General features: G+C 40.5%; 1 protein-coding gene across 1 annotated transcript in view; it reads right to left on the bottom strand.

Annotated features, from left to right (window-relative positions):
* LOC122079368 (phosphoribosylaminoimidazole-succinocarboxamide synthase, chloroplastic-like) overlaps nt 1-11,368 on the bottom strand; it is a 28,083-nt gene extending 16,715 nt beyond the window's left edge. The window contains exons 1-10 of the mRNA XM_042645767.1: nt 10,893-11,368; nt 10,636-10,737; nt 10,251-10,380; nt 9,548-9,640; nt 9,381-9,469; nt 8,628-8,708; nt 7,599-7,688; nt 7,402-7,491; nt 7,121-7,171; nt 6,981-7,027 (exon numbers count right to left, since the gene is read on the bottom strand). Coding sequence (XP_042501701.1) covers nt 6,981-7,027; nt 7,121-7,171; nt 7,402-7,491; nt 7,599-7,688; nt 8,628-8,708; nt 9,381-9,469; nt 9,548-9,640; nt 10,251-10,380; nt 10,636-10,737; nt 10,893-11,201 — 1,082 coding nt within the window. The 5' untranslated portion in view covers nt 11,202-11,368. The remainder of the gene's footprint in view (nt 1-6,980; nt 7,028-7,120; nt 7,172-7,401; nt 7,492-7,598; nt 7,689-8,627; nt 8,709-9,380; nt 9,470-9,547; nt 9,641-10,250; nt 10,381-10,635; nt 10,738-10,892) is intronic.
* Between the last annotated feature and the right edge of the window lie 1,328 nt (nt 11,369-12,696).

Below are 12,696 nucleotides of genomic sequence, written 5' to 3' on the forward strand. Positions count from 1 at the left end.
CCTAAGAAAGTGAAAGCGATTGTAGAGTGGCCTGAGCGAACTAACATTCATGAGGTACAAAGCTTTCGTGGCTTAGCCACTTTCTACAGAAGATTCATCTACCGGTTTAGTTCCATTATGTCTCCTATCATCGATTGCATGAAAAAGGAGTTTCAATGGACTAAGAGTGCTACGAAGGCCTTTAATGAGATTAAAAAGCTTATGACTGAAGCTCCAGTCCTGCGCCTCCCAGATTTCTCTAAGGTCTTCGAAGTGAATTGTGATGCATCTGGTATTAGGATAGGTAGTGTCCTAGGACAAGAGGGCCACCCTATTGCCTATTTTAGTGAGAAGCTTAATGAAGCTAGGCAACGATATTCCACATACGACAAGAAATTCTATGCGGTTGTCCAATCACTGCACTATTGGCGACATTACCTTTTACCGCAAGAATTCCTGCTATTCTCTGACCACCAAGCTCTGAGATACCTGAGTGCCCAAAAGAAACTTAACCAGAGGCATGCCAAGTGGGTTGAGTTTCTCCAAGAGTACACTTTTGTACTCAAGTATAGACTTGGTGTCGAGAATATTGTTGCAGATGCACTGAGCCGGGTGAACATGTTCCTCATTCGCACCAATGCTAGGAGTCGGGCTAGTGTGCTACTCCAAGCAATGAGTGTAGAGGTTGTAGGGTTCGAGCGAGTTAAGGACTAATACCCCACCTGTCCTGATTTTAGTGAGCCGTTCACTTCCTTAAATGAAGGCAACCCAATCAACTGCTCGGACTACCTACTTAGGGAGGGCTTTCTTTTTAAAGGAAGCAAGTTGTGCATTCCCAGGACTTCACTCCGAGATTTCCTAATCTGGGAATTGCATGCTGGGGGAGTTGCTGGCCACTTCGGTCGCGATAAAACTATCACCCTCGTTGAGGACCGATTCTTTTGGCCAGGACTAAAGAGGGATGTTGCTAGAGTTGTGAATCAATGTAGGCCATGCCAGACCGCCAAACAACAAAAGCAAAACACGGGTTTGTACACTCCCCTACCCGTTCCCCATTCCCCTTGGCAGGACCTTAGCCTGACTTCATGCTTGGTCTACCAAGAACTTCGAGAGGCCATGATTCTGTTAATGTGGTTGTGGACCGCTTCTCGAAGATGGCCCATTTCATCCCATGCTCTAAGACCTCCGATGCATCCATAATAGCCAAACTTTTCTTTAATGAGGTTGTCAAGTACCATGGGTTACCCCTCACCATAGTGTCCGATAAGGATGTTAAGTTCACTAGTCATTTTTGGAGGACCCTATGGCAGATGATGGGCACGAAGCTCCGTTTCTCCTCCGCTTTCCACCCTTAGACCGATGGCCAGACCGAGGTTGTCAATAAGAGCTTAGGGAATTTATTGCATTGCCTCATAGGAGAACACCTTACCAGTTGGGATCGAGTCCTTAGCCAGGCTGAGTTTGCATATAATAGTTATAAGAACCGTACCACTGGTCTGTCCCCCTTTGAGATCTGTTCAGGATACCAGCCCCGGGCACCCATAGACCTTATCCTAGTCGTGTCTAGTTCCCGGACCTCCAAGTCAGCCGAATCTTTTGCTCAACATATACATGATTTGCATGCAGGTATAAGAAGACAGATAGCACTGAGCAATGAGCAATACAAATCGAAGGCAGATATGCACAGAAGGCTAAAAGAGTTTCAAGAGAGCGATATGGTGATGGTAAGAATCAAGCCGCAACGTTTTGTTAGGGGAAAAGCGAGCAAGCTACATACTCGTAGCACAGGTCCGTTCAAGATACTCAAGAGGATAGGTGCCAATGCGTATGTTCTTGATCTGCCAGCTAGCATGGAGATCAGTAATATTTTCAATGTTAAAGACCTAGTCCCATACCATGGTACCTCTACCTTTACCCCTTTCTATCCTGATGACCTTGAAGACTTCCCCTTCAACATTGATGAGACTTCTGAGCCAAGCCAACCACTTCCCCCCACCTCATTACCATCTGTGCCTAAGGCCACGAGAAGAACTGAAGAAGTTGAGGAAATCCTTGATGAGAGGATTGTGTCCACACACACTGGAGGTTCTAAAGAGTTCTTGGTCAAGTGGCGTGGACGTCCGGAAATTGACAACACCTGGATCACAATGCAAGAAGTCCAACTTAACCCAGACCTACTTGAGTATTACATGAGCTTTAATTCACCGGAGGTGAATTCTTCCAAGCCGGGGAGAGTTGATGGGGACATCAAGACGTAAACCGAAGGAAGAAGAAGACCCAACCTTCTTTGTGGTTGGAGGATTAGAAGGAGAAAGAAGAAGAAGAAAAAAAAAAAAAAAAGCAAGGCTCGATCCAGCCTTCCCAACGCTGGATCGAGTCCTCTCCGTCCTTTCTTTGCCAAGATTGTGTGGCCCCCACCAAATCTAATATGTTAGTAGTTTTATTTCCTAGGATTTTGGCAAGATTGTGTGGCCCCCACCAAATCTAATATGTTAGTAGTTTTATTTCCTAGGATTTTGTTTATTTGAGTCTTTAAGTCAATTAGGAAACTAAGTAAATATCCTATTGATTTCTTTTTAGAAAGTTTCTTTGTTTATGAAATAGCATTCCTAGAATATTCTTTTCTTTTTAGTAATTAGTCTCTTATTTATGTAAGGCCATTGGCCACGGTTCCAAATTATTGAATGAAAGAAAGCCAAAAGCAGCGTCTCTCCCTCTCTCACAATTCTCTCTATCTCGTCTCTCTCCCTTTCACGTCTCTCTCTCTCTCTCTTTGCTCACTCTCGTCCTCTCTCTTTCTCGACTTTCATCTCTCTCTTTTGCTGTTTCTGTTCTCTCTGTTGCTGCTGCACTATTGCAGCCATTGTTCACAGTAACTGGAGATCACCTCCATCGAATAAATCCTACCTGGGCTGCTGCTGAGTTCCTCTTCAACAAGCTAGGCTGCTGCTGAGCACTACATCATCAAGCTGGGCCTTCTTCCTCGACAAATAAGGTGGACTGCACCTCTGTTTTGGAGGACTTCGGCTTCTCCAGTTCTCCTCAAATTAGGACAGCAAGAAGGTAAGTAAAACCCCCCTGTCCCACATCCATTGACTGCCTATTATCCCCATTATCTCCCCACTGAAACCTGAAATTAATCTCTATTTTTCAAGCCATCTATTTTCTGTTATCCTAAAAAAAAAATCCCTGCTGTTTTACCTTATTAGTTGATTGATTTTAGAGAACTGCGCAGGTTGCTTACTATGCCTAGTGTCTTGATTGATTTGTGCTAAACCTAACACACATTTGCTGCCATGTTCCCTTCCCCATACCCCCATTTGACGCTTGGGTAGTTTAAGTGCTTTTCATGCTTAGATTATTATTGACCGATGCTGCCCTGTTGATTAGTCTATTATCTTGCATGTTAAATCTGTACTTTGCTGAGCAACTTTGAACCCAACCAAATTCAAGACCTATTGAGTATTCCTTACTCTAGTGGATTGACCCTTGTAGGAAACCTAGTTGTCTAGGCACCCTCCCTACATCAATATCCATCTGGACTAGAGATAGACTCCAGTTCTCTAACTCATAATGATATCGAAGTTTTTCGCAAGTTCTGTCATATTTGGCTAATTGTTCTTCTACACATACAGTACCAGCTTCTTCGGCCACCACCTTACAAGTCTCTACATCTGCCCCTTCCAGTACCTCTTCTTGGGTCATTGACTCTGGAGCCACAAACCATATGACCGGTATATCTCAATGTTTCGACTCCTACAATATCTGTTCTGGTAGGGACAAGGTTAAGGTTGTCGATTGCTCCTTTCCTCCATTTCTGGTAAGGGCCGCGTTCCTGTTACCCCCTTTATTTCTTTGGACCCTATTCTTCATGTTCAAAATTTAACCTTAATCTTTGATTGTTGTGTTACTTTTTTCCCATCTCATTGTGTTTTTCAAAGGACTTCATCCTTTTTGGTTCCTCCACAGATTTTTGGGTGTCCATGTTATGCTCGGGACCATCACTCCCCTAAGAAATTGGAACCTCGCAGCTCAAATGTATCTTTCTGGATTATTCTCCAACACAGCAATGATACAAATGTTACCATCCTCCTACTACGCGTACTATGGTAACAATAGATGTTGTGTTTCATGAATTCATTGGCTACTACACACCGGAGAGTCTAGTATTAATAGTGAAGATGTAACTTTGACTCTAATTGCTCCACCAGTGTATCCATCATCCTTTGATAATGATCCACTATCCCTGAAAGTCCTCATGTTCAAAAGAGAGTGTGACAGAGATTAATGCTCCAACTCAGACATATGTCTGAGTGTATTGCTCTTGTGTGTTGTAAATCTAGGATGGGATCTCCAACGACTTGATGTGAATAATGCTTTCCTTTACGGAGAGCTCGATGAAGATGTTTATATAGATATTCCACCAGTATTCTTTGGTGATAGAACTCAAGGCAAGGTCTGAAGGTTGAACCGTGCTCTCTCTGGATTAAAGCAACCACCTAGAGGTTGGTTTGAGATATTTCACAAGGCAATGACTTCTGTGGGGTATAAGAAGAGCAAATGTTGACCACACATTATTCATAACAAGGTCTAGTGATAAGATCACTATGCTCATTGTCTATATGGATGACATCGTGGTGACAGAAAATGATAGTGTTGAGATTGGTCGCCTCAAAGGTTTTTTTAGCCGTTAGTTTTAATAAATGATCTTGGAAAACTAAGCTGCTTTCTTAGGATTGAAGTTGCTAGGTCTTTGAAAAGCATTTTTTTCTCACAGATGAAGTACATCCTCGATTTGTTGCCTAAGACTGGTTTTTTGGGTTGTCATCCTTCTAATACTCTTATGGAAGCTATAGTACCCGGCCCAAGGAAAAGAAGGGTGAAATTGTTGACAAAGGCCATTACCAACGGTTGGTAGGCAAATTGATCTCTCTCTGCCATACACGGCCTGATATTGTTGTGGTCGTGACTCTTGAGTTTGGTGAGTCAAATATTATGCAAGCCCCTATTCCTCCCATATGGAAGCAGTTTTCCGTATCTTGTGCTACTTGAAGTCAGCTCCAGGAAAAGAGATCCTCTTATCACCTCATGATCACCTCACAATTGAGGCCGATACATATGCTGATTGGGTTGGATCCCCTGACAAAAAATCCATTCAGGTTATTGTACCTTCGTGGGTGGAAACCTTGTCACTTGACGCAGCAAGAAGCAAAATGTGGTGGCTAGATCTAGTGCTGAAGTAGAGTTTCGTGCCATGGCACAAGGGATTTGTGAGTTGTTGTGGTTGCGCACCTTACTGGAAGATATTGGTGCTCTTGTTCATCTCCCCATGATGCTCTATTGTGATAACAAGGCTGCTACCCACAACCCAATACAACATGATCATACCAAGCACATTGAAATTGCAAACACTTCATCAAAAAGAAGTCAGATGCAGGATTAATTTATGTTCCTTTTGTGAATTCTAGTGATCAGTTAGCTGATGTGTTCACTAAGGGATTAGGAGGAAAATTGTTTCATCCTTGTTTAGCAAGTTAGGCATGTGTGACATCTATGCTCTAACTTGAGAGGGAGTGTTGGAATATGTGTTTGAGGGCGCCGCAAGGGCATTCTTGGGCTTTCCCCCTCTAACTGACTCTGATTAATGAGAGTCAACTAGAGGGGGTGGCAAACTTGTAATTTTGCTTCATTTGTTTTGTGCACCTCTAATATAAAAAAAAGGCTTAACTGACCTCTCTGGTCATTCAAGCATTCTACTGTAGTTTTTCTGTTAACAAACGGTATAGTATGTTAGTATTCTATCTTAACCTATTAGTATTTCCTATAAAAGTTCAATCTTTTTTGGGTTTTCGCATCACTATGAACAGTGAACGAGCTTGGTTTACTATCATTTTGTTTATACTCACAATTATTCTTGCTGAGTTGTAGTGCGGCTGACTTGAAAATTCTTTTTTTCTTTTTTTTAGTTCTCTACACAGAGCCATAGGCACCCTCCCATAAAACAGGGCCAGCAACAAGCATGTTCAGAAAATTCTTCTGCCATTTGTAATAACAAAAAAACACTCCCTGCAATCTGAAACATTCACTATTGCTCATTCGGGCCACATTCAGATTTCAAAGGAATGACAAACAGACAAATCAGCACCATCATTGACCTTCCAAGGAATAGAACTCGGTGGTCCACTTCTGTGAGCACTCCTGCCCAGGAACCTCGATCACTCTCCCTTTACCAACTCTGCTACCTCCCACCTTGATTCCCTTGCACAAACCTACCGGAATCCATCAGCAAAAACCTGCAACCTCTGAAATTCCCTACCGGAACTCCCCACTTGAACCTAAAACCCAAAGCCACTATCAATCTCCCATCATCTCCCCACCTCCTCCTGCCCACCGCCCATCCCCTGCACACAGTTGTCGTGAGCAACCCCCCACCACCTACCCCATCCCGCCCTTCCCCCGTCAGCCTCATCTCCTGTGCACCTTCGAACCCACTTATATTCCATTATATATGGTATTACATATTTACCCATATTCTTACCAATTGTCCAAAGTAAAAAAACAACGTTGAGTAAAATATAGTAAAGCATTTCACTTCACTCTCCATAGTGATGTACAGAAGGACCCATCTTTTTTATTTCAAACCTTTACTTTTGAATTTATAATTAGAACCTTAATTATTTGTACCTTTTTCTTCATTAGTAAAAGCTATTGCACAGCTGATTTAGTAACTTAAATCATAACTCCACTAGAAAACATAAAAAAATGGATAAATGAAGAAATAAAAGCCACATAAAAGACAGCCAATCTCCCCATATGACATAATATGCAGGTCTCAGTCACAAATATATAAGATCAATACTCAATTCTCAAGAAAGATTTCTAGGTTATCAAAGAACAGTTATATGGTAAATAAAAGTAAAATAGCATTCCCTCAGTGTCCTTGTTTCATTTTCTCCAAGTATGACCTAATTAGAGGAATAAATAAGAGGAAAATGACGTACCGCCAAGCAAGTTCACAAACAAGTTCTTCAGGGGCATCAGGGAGAACCTACACATTTTAGCCCACCAGGATCAGATTTGATGTATGGCACCACATGCAAAATTCAGGGGAGCGTTAATAAAAACTATTTGTGTGACTTACCTCATCCTCATATGGATTACAATGTTCTTTAAACCACAACCTTAAGAATTCCTAGTAACAGATCATATATCTGAATGTCAGGAACAAGTGGTAGTCCAAAGAGGACAAATCACCAAGAAAACAATAGGCAGAAAAATATGGAGGAGAAAAAATACCAAAATTTACCATGACACTCATATGCAATCATCAAGAATGCAAAAACTTTAAATATTCCCAAACAGTATACGGAGGAAGATTGGTAAAATCTGTAATTGACAGGAAAGACAAGTCAGAGAGTGTACCTTGTCAACATTTTGTGGTTCAAGCCCATTTTGAAAGCGCTCCTCATATGATTGTGCAATCCAATATCTGCTTGAATCAGGGGTATGCACCTAAAAAATATGGATATAATAACTCACAAGAAAATATTATAACTGTCTAACCTCAGATTCTCAATTACAACAACAAACATGACACTTATGAGAAAATAATGTCTCACCTCATCAATTAAAAGAATGGTACCATCATGTGCCTTTCCAAATTCATACTTTGTATCTACTAATAGCAGGCCATGTTCCATAGCTACACGCTGCATTTAAAAGGAAGAAAACAACTAATGAGTTTGATAAGAGATCTATATATGTCGTCCAGCTACTTACACTGAATGTAAGAATTTTTACACTGCAACGACCATGCATAGATGAATCAATGCTAACAGATATATGCATATAACTGCAAACAACCAAGAGAAGGCATAATACTATTATCATGAGAACGATAAACATCCATGCTTCAGCACATACATTACACGTTTGTGACATTAATAACATGGGCATTCCCAATTACATGCCAAAGACCAATGTCTCAAATATTCATTGACAACCACAGACGGTCAATATGAAAGCAAAAGATGGGGGTAGCAATAGAATTTCACACTATAAGAACTTCTAATCCTTTCTAATTTTTTTCTATTTCAAGGTTCTTTCAAAGAACACAAAATCCCCCCTTAGTTTTTTTTTCTTTTCTTTTCTTTCCTTTTTTTTTTAGGGGGGATGACCAATGCTCCTCGAGAAAATTACATGGAGTATATTGAGATATCTCACATAAGAGATGTGTCAACATGGTTCTGGAAAATGGTGTGGCTGTTACAAGATTCAAGTAGGAGGCAACAAGAACAAGTTTAAGCCTTTCTAGAACCATAAATAGCAACTGGACATTTTTATGCATGATGTAAAGGACTGCAATGAACCTGGAGTACAGAAAGAAAGAAAAAAGAAACCCCCCACCCCCACCCCCAAAATGCAAATGCTGATAATATGGATTATGCAGGTAATTTTTCTTTTTCAATAACAGAACACAGACATACAGATTTTTCACATTAGGAAGATTTTTTTTTCTTTTTTTTAATTCTTTTGTTGTGAGGATATACATAGAATAGGTGCTTAATTGATTTTGCTCTTTCTTGATTAACACAGACAAATATTAGTTCAACATTACAACATATATGTGAAGAGTAAAAGACGATCACCTGTCCATATTCAAATAAGCTTAATGCTTTCCTACTTGCTTCATCATATTCAGCTTGCGTCATGAGACCTAGTTTAATTATCTGGACACAAGAAAGGCATCAACTTTAAGCAAACCAACTCAACCATCCACATTAGATGAAAGCACAAAAATTTAATCAACCACCATGGGAAACTTATCTTGACAAAGCCAGTGCAAACCAAAAGAAGCAGAAAATTATTCCAACTTTTCTCACTTTTCATAAAACTCTTGGATGTCTTATTTGCTAGCATATAAGTGCCCATCAAAATCATAAGCAAAAACCTAAATTATAAACATCTTTTACTTTTTGTGTGTTGAGGGGGAGGGGGGAAGAAAACATTGTATTATATTATTTATATTATAAAGGCATGTGTGAATGTGTAAGTCACTTGGAATTCAACGAATCAACCTTCTATGCCCATTAAAATCGTTTCCAAAGTTAAATTAAATAGAGAACAATTAAATGCCACATAGATTGTTGCGCAAGTAACAGAAGCAAATATCAAAGCATCAAAACCAAGAACTTTATTTTCAGGCTATACAAAAAAAAATGATGCTCCACCAGCATAATAACCTTGAAGAAGATGGGCTTAATCAATCATCAAAAAAAGAACAAAGAAGAATGTCTCCTTTGGCAAACAATGAGTCAAAGGTTATTAAGACTTGCAGACCCATAATTCAATTCAGAAAACCAAAAGTTACAAACTGTAAGAAAGAAACCATGTAAACAAACCTCACTAGGAGTTACAGGAATATCATGAGACGAGGCCTTAGTAGTTGGTGTGAGTATAGTTGCAGGTAGCTTTTGGTTTTTCACCATCCCTGTCATATATTTAAAAACCATATGAGGAAGAAAAGGGTAAAACAAAAGATATAACAATCTAAGTCCCAGAAACGCACCATCATGTAGTACATTGCCACAATATTGCCTAACACCCTTGTTGTATACTGTCCATAGTGATGTATCGGTGCTTCCGGTTATATAACCTCTAACTACATACGAGTATCCAAGGGTAACATGAATCAGAGAGAATCATAGTTTGACGAATATACAATTCATAACTGAACGCACACTCATGTCCAATTAATTAGCAATAGATTACACTCAATGCAAATTTCCCTTATGCATTAAGAAGATTAACATTGAATTTCCAAGATGTAATGCCAAAATCAACCTGCATCACTAAGAGGCATCCAAATAGATCCTTTGGTCTAAAAAAAATGCATATTCTCAACTTTCAATCTAACCCTGGAAGGTCCCAGGCGTTCGAAGGACAAATAATTTTCAGTCACTAAACTTCTAAATTTCATAAAAAAAATTTAGGTAGGTTAAAATGTTGGCTTCTTTCCCAGAAATCATATTTTGTTAGCTTATTGACGCAAAAAACAATGCACAGCCTGAATAATTGAATGAAATGCTGTGATTTTGTTTCAGTCTACAATGACACTCCTTTGCTACCTATATGTCTATACTGCAGTACATGACTTCTTAAAGGGAAGTACCTCCCTTTTTTCCAAGCACTTACCGAGATTTTACCTCTCCAATACCTACTAGACTTAATCCTACTAATAAAACCAGATCCTTACTCCAACCATAACTCACCAACAAACTCAACCGGAAAGACACAGCATTTCTTTGCAATTGTAACATTTTTATCAGGAGCAGACACCACCGCATTTGGAGTGATGTGCTGAGTCCTGTCAAACCACCACAGACTCGTCTGATTGAGAACCTGCAAGTCATACCGGGGGGTTAAGAAGCTGGTTATTACAAAATCAAAATCAGACAAATCAACAGGAACTAATGGATTAAGATACCAAACCCCATTGCCCTGTCACATACGGCGACAATCTGTTCCTAGAGGTCTTCAATATAAGTTGCATTATGGCTTTCTCCTTTTCAAAATGGCTCATTTTGACTCTAGTAAGTGACATACTAGCAATGAATACACAAAAAGAAGCGATGAGACCACAAATTAATACCATACCTCGCCTTTAAAGGGAATAGAAGCAAGAATTCTGTCAAAAGCACTCTGCCGATCGGTAGTGACCAGTACGAGATAATCCCCAGCATCATAGACATCCCTCACCTGCAAAAACCAATCCGAATTATCAAAAATCTATCAGAAAGATCTAAAGGAATGGTATCATGTGTTCCTAATTTTTCAACGGATTCAGGGTTGGCAGAGGAAGAAGAGTTCCAAATAACTTTTTGTGAGACAAATCTGTAATAAACGAAGCATACCTTGCCTCTGGTCTTGGATTTGAGACCAGGAACGGTTTCATGAAGGTGGGTTTCGGAGAGACAGTTAGGCAAGGCTCTCCGAATGGAGTTAAGTACCTCGTCACGAGAGCCTCCTCTGGTGAGGATTTCGAGAGACGGTGGCTGTTGGTACGAGACAATTTCAAGTGGATACATAGGGTATTTCGTTGGCATTCTCGTAGATAGAGAAGACGGAGAAGAAGAAGAAGAAGGGAATGCAGAGGACGGCAATAGTGAAGTTCTCTTATTGAAGGTTTTGGGAGGGTTTATGCAGAAAATTGACTGAGACATGTCTCCTCTCTGCCTGCTGATCTGCTCCTGCTCCCGTAACTGCAAGCCTTGTAGATTGTGGTGATCGAGTTCTGACGCTACTTCTACCCAAAAAAAAAAATGTTCTGAAGCTACTCCGAATTGCGTTATAGGCACTTTGCCCTGTAGTTTATACCAAAAGCTGTTGATGACAATTATTCCAAAAGGTCTCGTTCCATATCTTTTCATATCTTTTCCAACTCAACCGAACACCAAACCGAAAATGGGTCTGGTACTCTGGTCTGATATGGTTCAGGGCGGTTCTGACTCAATTTGGAAGATGGAAAAAGTCAAGGCAAAACTTTTTTTTTTTTTTTTTTTTTGTTGCAAAGGGCAAAAGGTTTACTCTACATGCTTGTGCACTTGTAATCTTGACCTTACATATTTGGTGAGTTGATCTAGCCGAACGTGGTGAGTCATGTTTTTTATCTCTTTCATAGGGAAGCGCTCTTTGTGAGGGAGTGTGGTTTTTACATGTGCGCGAGAGCTAATGGGAGCAAAGAAGCATTCATTAAAGAGTCATTTTCTCTTTCATGTGAGTGAGAGGGTCATATTGTGGCAAGGGACATACTCCTCCATAGAAAACACTTTTCATCCTTTATAAACTAGTGATTTAGAATATACAGTTTAAGTAGTATCAGGGTAAGTATCGATATTGAATCGGTCAAATCAAGTGCTGGTACTAAAAAAAAATCCTTGATCAAGGCTAACACAGATCGATCTAAATTGGTATCGGAAGTCGACCGATACCCGAGAACGGAATCCCTGAGTGAGTACTACACTAACAAACTAGTCGAAATCCTTGATCAAGTGCGTTGAAATCTGGTCGAGGAACATTGTCACACCCCGTTCACACTGAACTGGGCCAGTGACCGGGTTAACACCGGTTAACCCAAACCTGTCAGGAATCATCTGATACTGTATTCCACCACAGCATACACACGACTAATAAAAACTCATCAGATCAGCGGAAGATTAAGTTTTACCTGTGGATAATCCCATAATACTCGATACCCGAATTGTGATACAATAGTTATATACATGTGGGCCCGAAGACATGATATTTACACAATAAAAGTACAATTCACATATCAAGTACATAAAGGAAACCATCAAAATAATCAGAGTACACAGCTCGGCTCAGTATCAAGGGCTAGAGCTCCGCTCGGCATCAAGGGTTGAGCCTAGCTCGGCATCACATAGTAGAGCTCAGCTCGGCCTCAGAAGTGGAGCTCAACTCGGCATCAGAACTGCGGTCCCGCAGCACAACTCCCGCACGAGCAGTCAATGCCGTGCTCTAACTCCTCAGGGGCCCACCAGTCCTCTTCAGGGAACTCGACTGTGGGACCCACCCCATGCTCCTCAGATGTATGACTTGCAAAATCATCTAAAAAGGGGGTACCCATGGGATGAGCTCACTAGCTCAGTAAGTGGTAAGATGGATCACACAGCAGTCCACACATCAAAACACAATCAT

The sequence above is a fragment of the Macadamia integrifolia genome, chromosome 5 (genome assembly GCF_013358625.1).
Source record: "Macadamia integrifolia cultivar HAES 741 chromosome 5, SCU_Mint_v3, whole genome shotgun sequence".
NCBI classification, from domain to species: domain Eukaryota; kingdom Viridiplantae; phylum Streptophyta; class Magnoliopsida; order Proteales; family Proteaceae; genus Macadamia; species Macadamia integrifolia.